Genomic DNA, 10,281 nt, shown 5'->3' on the forward strand with positions numbered 1-10,281 from the left:
ATGTTCATTGGCAAACTTCACATGGGCCTGTACATGCGCCTTCTTGAGAAGGGGGACCTTGTGGATGCTGCAGGATTTCACTTCATGGCGGCTTATTGGGTTACCATTGGTTTGTTTGGTGACTGTGGTCCCAAATGCCTTGTGATCATTCGCAATCTCCTCCTGTGTAGTTCTGGGCTGATCCCTCACTTTTCTCATGATCATTCTTACCCCATGAGGCAAAATCTTTCATGGAGCTCCAGACTGAAGGCGATTTATGGTTATTTTGTATTTCTTTCATTTTGCGAATAATCACTCCAACAGTTGTCTCCTTTTCACCAAGCTTCTTGCTGATGGTCTTGTAGCCCATTCCAGCCTTGTGCAGGTACTCAATCTTGTCCCTGACATCCTTTGACAGCTCTTTGGTCTTTCCCATGATAGTGAGGGTTGAATGAAAGAAAGAGATTCTGTGGACAGGTGTCTTTTATACACATAATGAGTCGTCGTTAGGAGCACCTTTATAAATTGACAGGACTAATCTGTGTACCACATGAGCACATGCTGTAGCCAGTCTGTGGGAGCCAGAACTATTGTTAGTTGGTAGGGAATCAAATACTTTTTTTTGGCTCGTCAGCGGCTTGAGATGGATTATTTACTTTGCGGGACATTTTTATTTTTACATTTTTTGATAAAAGACTTGTCCCAAAGTGTCTCCTGTCTTTTTTACTATTTTTGACACTTTTTTTGTGAAATGGTAGGGGTACGATGTACCCGTTACCAATTCACATGGGGGGGTCGGGATCTGGGGTCCCCTTGTTAAAGGGGACTTCCAGATTCCGATAAGCCACCCTCCCGCATACCCCCACAACCACCGGGCAAGGGTTGTGGGGATGAGGCCCTTGTCCCCATCAACATGAGGACAAGGTGCTTTGCGGGGCTATGCCAAAGCACCCTCCCCATGTTGAGGGCATGTGGCCTGGTACAGTTCAGGAGGGGGGCTGCTCTCTTGTCCCCCATCTTTTCCTGCGACCTGCTAGGTTGTGTGTTCGGATAAGGGTCTGGATTTTGGGGGGCCCCTACGCCATTTTTTTAAAATGTGGTGCAGGCTTCCCCTTAAAACCAGGTCTGGTATGGATTTTGGGGGGGACCCCTACGCCATTTTTTTTAAACTTGGCACAGGGTTCCCCTTAATTTCCATACCAGATCTGAAGGGCCTGGTGTGAATTTTGGGGGGACCCCCACACATTTATTTTTTTATTTTTGTTCAGGGTTCCCCATAATATTCATACCAGACCCAAAGGGCCTGGTAATGGACTGGGGGGAACCCATGCCATTTTTTCAATGAGTTTTATCTATATTGCTGAGACCCGACATTTCATTACAGCCGCGATCAATTTTAAAATACTTTTTTCCTTTAGAAATGTCATTTTGTTGTGGTATTGTTCTAAACATGGGAAAATGTGGGTAGCACTTTCGCCTAGCAGTAAGAAGGGTCGCTGGTTCGAATCCCAACCACAACACTACCTGCCTGGAGTTTGCATGTTCTCCCTGTGCCTGTGTGGGTTTCCTCCGGGTACTCCGGTTTCCTCCCACACTCCAAAAACATGCTGATAGGTTAATTGGATCCTGTCTAAATTGTCCATAGTATGTATGAATGTGAGTTAGGGACCTTAGATTGTAAGCTCCTTGAGGGTAGGGACTGATGTGAATGTACAATGTATATGTAAGGCGCTGCGTAAATTGACGGTGCTATATAAATAACTGAAATAAATAAATAAATAAATAAAAACTGTGCCACTTTACAGGCATACTATAGACACCAGTAGGCATGATATTTAAAGGAAAATTTGGGGGGTGTTCGGCTCATCCTTACTACTCAAGAGATAGTCTATGCCCCTGTATGTAGGTTTATTTTTATTTTTTTTTAACTAACTTCAAAATTCAAGTAGCCTTCTGCTTATTAAGCAAAAAGCAACATGCATTGCTGATTTTAAAGGCACACTTTAAAAATCTACTTTTTGCAACAAAGTTTGAATAGGGAAATAAAATACTAAAAGTACATATCATTTTATATTAAACTCCTGAAGTGATTTATAAAAAATAATTATACCATGGAATACACAATGTATTGTTTAGCTGGTTAGTTCCACTTACAACACATGCACAAAAGTTAAACTCACCATGACTAATGGACAGCACCCAGAGTTTTCTTTAGGATGACACACACTTGTAGCTGCACTGTTTTCTTATAACAGACCATTAGTTGTGGTCTAAAGGTCACGAGTGACGTGATATATTCCAGGTCACAGGATGGCTTCTTTAATAAAGGATTTCATGCGCCCTCTGCTGGAGGAAAACTGATTATTATTTAACCAGCAAGATGGCAATGATTGGTTTCTTCATCTTGACCCAGAAGAATAATACTGAATATATTTCCTCTACATTCTGATAGGATCAGTATTTGCCAAATTGATCTCAGACCGGTTTTATTACTAAACAGACCTACAACTTGTGTCCTACTTACAGTGATAAACTACCTAATAAGCCCTCCTATTCGACCAGTTTTCCTAGCAAATCATAGCACTTTCAACCAACCAATAGAAGTTGGAAGAGAAAGTTTTTGAGGCTTCTTCACAGGTCCTGCATGCAAAAGCAGAAAGGATGGCGCAGACAGAATTGTGTGCAAAATTTGGACCAGCCACTTAACTTGGCAAGCAAAGGTGAGTATACTGAGTGAACACTGTCAGAACTGTGAGCTGAGGGCCCTTTGCAGGTGTCAGAAATAACCACAAGTGCCCAAATGTGGCTACTAGTCTCCTGAACACTGCATTCTCCTATTTTCCACCCAGTGCAAACCTTTACTAATCTCTTGTATCTTTAATTTTCACCACAACAATAATGTACTTTCCCATAGTATGATATTATTATTATTATTATTATTATTATTATTATTATACAGGATTTATATAGCGCCGACAGTTTGCGCAGCACTTTACAACTTTAGGGCAGACAGTACAAATATAATACAATTCAATACAGTAGGGAATCAGAGAGCCCTGCTCGTTAGAGCTTAAAATCTAGGAGGAAGGGTCAAGTTATGATATGGATTAGTGTGGGTGTGTCATAATTTAAGTAAAGCATCACATCCCTTAAATTGAAAAAGGTAGAAGCAGAGGGTTCCTATGGACTTTTAAGGTGTAACACCAGTCCAAGCGATTCATTAGAATAACAATATTTTTACAAAATTTGGTTAAAACAATATATCCATATAAAACTTAATACATTATTGACCCATTTCCAAAAGTCCTTTAGTCCAAAGCAGTATTATGGTGTTGAATCCCAACATGTTTCACCCGCTGGGCTTCCTCAGGGGAGTACCATTCGCTAAGGGGTCATGGCACTAAATCAAATAACGACAGAATATAAATATACATAGATCTCACAACAAATGTGTACATATATTCAGAAATGCTGATCCAACGTGCTTACCCCATAACTATATCCATATCTATACCCTAAATATTATATTTGGATATAGTTATGGGGTAAGCATGTTGGATCCTCATTTCTGAATATATGTACACATTTGTTGTGAGATCAATGTGTATTTATATTTTGTCTTTATTTGATTTAGTGCCATGACACCTTAGATGATGGTACATCCCTGAAGAAGTCCAGCGGGCAAAACATGTTGGGATTCACCACCATAATACCGCTATGGACTAAAGGAATATAGAAAATGGGTCATGAATGTCATTCATTTATATGGATATAATGTTTTAACCTAATTTTGTAATAAATATTGTTATTTTAATGAATCGCTTAGTCCCTAGGAACCCTGTTTCTAACTTTCTCAGGCGCATGTGAATTCTAGATCACAGCAAGTGCAATAGTATGCATTACCTTCCCTCCATGTCCAATCTAAGCATCTTCACTAGTGATGAACAAATTCGCTTTTCTTTAGTTCCCTGGAGGATCCGCAAACACAGTCTGAAATCGGCAAACCCCAAACTTATCACCCAAACCCCACTGAAGTCTAAAGGTGACAAAATTTTCTCGCCTCTTTTCAGGGCCAATTTGCATGATTTTGGTAAAAAAAACAAAAACAAAAAAACAGCAACAGTAGTTATGCACTGTTATTTTGGGACATGTACAATGCGAAACACATTTTTTTTAAATATCGGTCAGCAGGGAATGGGTCTTAAAGTGTAACATTAAAACACACAATTTCTTAGAATAAAATGCTTGAAGATGCTTTAAACCTTCATGTAAAATGGTGCATCTGTAGGCTGTGCTACAGCAAGTGACATCATACCATCAGTATAGTGGGACATGTTTTTAATAAAAATACTGTTTTCTGTGGTTACTTACTTTGTCAAGTTTTTTCATGAATGAGTAACAAGGGTTACATCCCCTTGCACATTTACAGTGGAGGGGGCCAGATATCAGAGGGCCCACCTTATCTTAAAGGGGCTTCAGATTCTGATACATCCCCCTGCAGAGGTTCTTGTCCCCAAGGGGGAGGAGAGCCTTCTTGGGGCACGTGGCCTGGTATTTTTCTGAGGAGTGGCATGGGGTTTCCCTTAAATGGCGAAGACTCCCTTAAAATCCAAACCAATCCCTTATTCTAATGGCCCATACACACGATCCGAATATTGTACGACAGATCGTACGACTTTCATCCAGCGATGTAGATCCATATCAGTCAAAACAAAACAATGCCCCAACAACCTCCAACACAAACACCTTGCCAGGCTCTTTCCACAAATAACAGCTAGCTGGTCAGCAGCTAAATGTCAACAAACAGGTCGGGGTTGCTTGCTGTTGTCTTTGACCAAATATGAAATATGAAATATGAAACAAGGCAGCGGAAGCTGTCATTTAGTGACCATTGAGATTCTGCCACTAAATGAATGACTTGCAGCTGCAGCAGCCAAATGTTTGGATGAGCAAGTGAGCAAACTAAACAAATCTTGCTATTTAGTTCCCCTTTTTGAAGATCATCCTTAATCTTTACCAGGCAAGGTGCCAAAACAGCACACTTCTGCTTCCAGGGCAGTTGTCTTGACAAATTCTGTGCACCCAGCTCAGAGACATTTGCATTGCTACTTGTTGTATAGATGTTCAACTGAACTGCTTTACTTTGCAAACTGACATTTATGTGGCAGCAATTGTTTTCACACAGATGTTTCTTACCACTAGAGATCATTGTTATTGACAGCTTGCAAGCAATCTAGCCCAATGTAATTCAGACTACCCAAAATGGCTGGCACAATTTGATTCATTGAGATATATTACAGACAGGATAGGGTTTATTTGCTAAAGCTGGAGAGTTCAAAATCATTCTCACTTCTGCATAGAAACCAATTAGCTTCCAGGTTTTATTGCCAAAGCTTAATTGAACAAGCTGAGGTTAGAAGCTGATTGGCTAAAATGCAGAGCTGCACCCGATTCTGAGTGCTCCAGTTTTAGTAAATGTACCCCAATGTGTCAGCTTGGAGTGTAAAATGTGATGTCAGGGAGGACGAGAGATTTCTGGAAGAAGGCAGCTGAGAAAGGTTTCAGAGAGACATCCTGTGGCAACCTTCAGTTGGGTTGTTTGTTCTGTACCTGAGCACAGTGCAAAGAAATTATAGAGGTTTCTTCAAATTTTTGAGATGAGAATAAGGGACACCTAATAGCAAAAGTATGTAGGCATAGGACACACCCCATGCCACACCCCCTTAACCGCTAAGCCACCGCCCACCGTCATATGACGGCTGGACGAGGCTTCTATTGTTCTGGGAGGACGTCATATGACGTCCTCGCCTTCCGAGCCACTAGGGGGCGCGCGCGCGCCGCCGGCGGCGCGCGCGCGTGCCCGCTGCGTCGCTCGGGACCCGGTGCGCGTGCCCGGCGGCCGCGATGTCCGCCGGGCACCCGCGATTGCCGGGTAACAGAGCAGGAGCGTGGATCTGTGCATGTAAACACAGATCCACGTCCTGTCAGAGAGGAGAGGAGACCGATGGCGTGTCCCTTGTACATAGGGACAGCGATCGGTCACCTCCCCCAGTCAGTCCCCTCCCCCCACAGTTAGAATCACCTCCTTAGGTCATACATTAACCCCTCGAGCGCCCCCTAGTGTTAACCCCTTCCCTGCCAGTCACATTTACACAGTAATCAATGCAATTTTATAGCATTGATCGCTGTATAAATGTGAATGGTCCCAAAAATGTGTCAAAAGTGTCCGATATGTCCGCCGCAATATCGCAGTCACAATAAAAATTGCAGATCGCCGCCATTACTAGTAAAAAATAAATAAATAATAAAAATGCTATAAATCTATCCCCTATTTTGTAGACGCTATAACTTTTGCGCAAACCAATCAATATACGCTTAGCGCAATTTTTTTTTACCAAAAATATGTAGAAGAATACGTATCGGCCTAAACTGAGGAAAAAATTTGTTAAAAAAAAAAAAAAAATTGGATATTTATTATAGCAAAAAGTAAAAAATATTGTGTTTTTTCAAAATTGTCCCTCTTCTTTTGTTTATAGCGCAAAAAGTAAAAACCGCAGAGGTGATCAAATACCACCAAAAGAAAGCTCTATTTGTGGGGAAAAAATGATAAAAATTTCATTAGGGTACAGTGTAACATGACCGCGCAATTGTCATTCAAAGTGCGACAGCGCTGAAAACTGAAAAATGGCTTGGGCAGGAAGGGGGTGAAAGTGCCCTGTATTGAGGTGGTTAAATAAGACTTATACAAAAAAAAATTAGTTAAACACACAAGTGCTTATTTTACCACTATTATTGCTTTCTACTGACTTTTGACATTTTCAATTTAGAGATTGGATGAAAAGTTAAGCACTGTAAACCACTTTTTAAAAGATAAAAAGTACATTTTATATACAACTATATATACCAGACCAAAATAAGGGACAAATGAGAAGGAAAGAGAGACAGTCCCTCTAAATCATGGATAGTTGGGAGCTATGAGACTGCTGAAGAGCACTGAGGAGAGCTGATTGCTTTATTGTAAGTGCCACATGCTCTCTGCAAAGAAGTTCCTTGTGCTACAGTGACTTTCTCTCAGATTTTTAGGAATCGGAATGCATTAGGCCTCATGCACCCAGCTACAGAGGCGGCTCTCTAATTAGGCAAATTAGGCAGCCGCCTAAGGCCTTGCACTCACAGGGGCCTCGCGGCCACCTAATTTGCCTGTGATCAATACTAATGTCGGCGTCGGGGGCTCCACCTCCCCCCCGCCGCCGGGATGGACTGACCAATCGGGCACTGCCTGAGGGCCCCCTGGGCAAATCATGGAGCATCTCTGTCTGGTGGCAGCAGGTGCGGGGAGCTGGACGTCAAAGACCTCTAGGTGCCAGCACCCGACTCCAGGTGCAATCTCAGCAAGGCTGCTCCTTCAGTCCGCGCTGCTCACCTGTGACCTGACCGCCAATTCAGTTCAACTGTCAGGGACAGAAACTATCCAGCAGCGCAGCCACATGACTGTGAAAGGGAAGGAGCTTCAATGGATCTGATCTTCTAATGCTGCCTGGCCATCCGGAGAAAAAGTGAGTGCCTGGCCATGAAGCCCTCCTATTCTCCCGAATAGGAGTAGCGGCGGGGCCACTGCATATAGAAGAATTGATCTTTCAATATTCCTCCTGCAGTTGCTAAATGTTTGCAGGAGGGGGAGGAGAAACTAGCATTCACCAGCTGCAGGAAGAATATGGAAAGATCAATTCTTCTATATGCAGCGGCTCCTCCTATCCAGCTTTTTTTGCTGCCCCCCCTGGCTCCGCCCCCATGATCTCCTCCGACCCCTGTGCTCTTCACCCCACCCCATGCTCTCGGTCCCCCCATTTGCTCCTTTGTTCTGCCCCCCATGATCTTCTCTGGCCCCCCTGTGCTCTCCACCCCACCCCATGCTCTCAGTCCCCCCATCTGCTCTCCACCCCCCCATACTCTCCACCTCACCTTGCTTTCCAGCTCCCCACACAGTGCTCTTCAGCTCCCCCAGCGCTCTCTGCCCCCCATGTGCTTCCTGGCTACTCTCCCTAGTGCTCTCTACCCCACCATGCTCTCCAGTTCCCCCATGTGCTCCCTGGCTCGGCCCCCCCTGTGCTCTCCACCCCACCATGCTGTCGATCCCCCCATGTGCCCCCTGGCTCCGCCCCATGATCTCCTCCACCCCCCCTTGTGCTCTCCACCCCACCATGCTCTTGGTCCCCCCATGTGCTCCCTTGCTCCACCCCTATGATCTTCTCCAGGCCCCCCCATGCTCTCCAGCTCCCTCCCCCGTGTTCTCCATCCCACCATGCTCTCGGTCCCCTATCTGCTCTCTGCCCCCCCAGTGCTCTCCACCCCACCATGCTCTCAACCCCTATCCGCTCTCCGCCCCCCCATGCTCTCCACCTCACCTTGCATTTCAGCTCCCCCAGTGCTTTCTGCCCCCCATCTGTTCCCTGGCTCCCCCCAGTGCTTTTCACCGCACCATGCTCTCTAGTTCCCCATGTGTTCCCTGGCTCCCCTCCCTAGTGCTCTCCACCCCACCGTGCTCTCCAGTTCCCCCATCTTCTCTACGCCCCCCCGTGCTCTCCACCCCACCATGCTCTTAGCCCCCATCTGATCTCCACCCTCCATGCTCTCCACCTCACCTTGATTTCCAGCTCCCCAAACAGTGCTCTTCAGCTCCCCCAGTGCTCTATTCCCTCCAATGTGCTCCCTGGCTCCCCTCCCTAGTGCTCTCCACCCCACCATGCTCTCCAGTTGCCCCATGTGCTCCCTTGTTCTGCCCCCCATGATCTTCTCTGGCCCCCCTGTGCTCTCCACCCCACCCCATGCTCTCAGTCCCCCATCTGCTCTCCACCCCCCCATACTCTCCACCTCACCTTGCTTTCCAGCTCCCCACACAGTGCTCTTCAGCTCTCCCTAGTGCTCTCCACCCCACCATGCTCTCCAGTTCCCCCATGTGCTCCCTGGCTCAGCCCCCCCTGTGCTCTGCACCCCACCATGCTGTCGGTCCCCCCATGTGCCCCCTGGCTCCGCCCCCATGATCTCCTCCACCCCCGTGCTCTCCACCCCACCATGCTCTTGGTCCCCCCATGTGCTCCCTTGCTCCACCCCCTATGATCTTCTCCAGGACCCCCCATGCTCTCCAGCTCCCTCCCCAGTGTTCTCCACCCCACAATGCTCTCGGTCCCCCATCTGCTCTCTGCCCCCCAGTGCTCTCCACCCCACCATGCTCTCAACCCCTATCCGCTCTCCGCCCCCCCATGCTCTCCACCTCACCTTGCGTTTCAGCTCCCCCAGTGCTTTCTGCCCCCCATCTGTTCCCTGGCTCCCCCCCAGTGCTTTTCACCGCACCATGCTCTATGGTCCCCCATGTGTTCCCTGGCTCCCCTCCCTAGTGCTCTCCACCCCACCGTGCTCTCCAGTTCCCCCATCTTCTCTCCACCCCCCCAGTGCTCTCCACCCCACCATGCTTTTAGCCCCCATCTGATCTTCGCCCTCCATGCTCTCCACCTCACCTTGTTTTCCAACTCCCCAAACAGTGCTCTTCAGCTCCCCCAGTGCTCTATGCCCCCCAGTGTGCTCCCTGGCTCCCCTCCCTACTGCTCTCCACCCCACCATGCTCTCCAGTTGCCCCATGTGCTCCCTGGCTTGGCCCCCCTGTGCTCTCCACCCCACCATGCTCTCGGTCATCCATGTGCTCCCTGGCTCCGCCCCCATGATCTCCTCCACCCCCCTGTGCTGGCCACCCCACCATGCTCTCGGTCCCCCCATGTGCTCTTCACCCCACCATGCTCTCATCCCCCATCTGCTCTCCACCCCTCCATGCTCTCCACCTCACCTTGATTTTCAGCTCCCCCAATGCTTTCTCCCCCCCATGTGTTCCCTGGCTCCCCCCAGTGCTTTTCACCGCACCGTGCTCTCTGGTCCCCCATGTGCTCCCTGGCTCCCCTCCCTAGTGCTCTCCACCCCACCGTGCTCTCCAGTTCCCTCCCACAGTGCTCTCTGCCCACCCCCATGTGCTCTTTGGCTCCCCACTATGCTCTCCACCCCACCGTGCTCTCCAGCCATCCCCCCACTGCTCTCCACCTGTCATGGATCTGCCACCTAAGGGTTAACTTAGTGCAGGCTGATTTCAGTGATTGGCAACAGGCTGCCTTATTTAAACACCTCAGCAGCACTGTGTCTTTGCTGTCTGATCTGCAGCTCCCTGCGACCCCTGCTCCTGTTTACCTGCTTCTGTGATTGATCTCCTAAATGACCCGGCTTGACCTTTGGACTTCCCTTACTTTCTGCCTGTACCTG

At 47.3% G+C, this 10,281-nt stretch overlaps 1 protein-coding gene across 1 annotated transcript in view; it reads right to left on the minus strand.

Annotated features, from left to right (window-relative positions):
• The window catches only part of LOC141140706 (bifunctional protein GlmU-like), a 138,584-nt gene extending 136,308 nt beyond the window's left edge, over window positions 1-2,276 (minus strand). The window contains exon 1 of the mRNA XM_073628144.1: window positions 2,160-2,276. Within this exon, the coding sequence (XP_073484245.1) occupies window positions 2,160-2,162 (3 nt within the window). The 5' untranslated portion in view covers window positions 2,163-2,276. The remainder of the gene's footprint in view (window positions 1-2,159) is intronic.
• Window positions 2,277-10,281: the final 8,005 nt, after the last annotated feature.

The sequence above is a fragment of the Aquarana catesbeiana genome, linkage group LG04, assembly GCF_042186555.1.
Source record: "Aquarana catesbeiana isolate 2022-GZ linkage group LG04, ASM4218655v1, whole genome shotgun sequence".
Taxonomy (NCBI): Eukaryota; Metazoa; Chordata; class Amphibia; order Anura; family Ranidae; genus Aquarana; species Aquarana catesbeiana.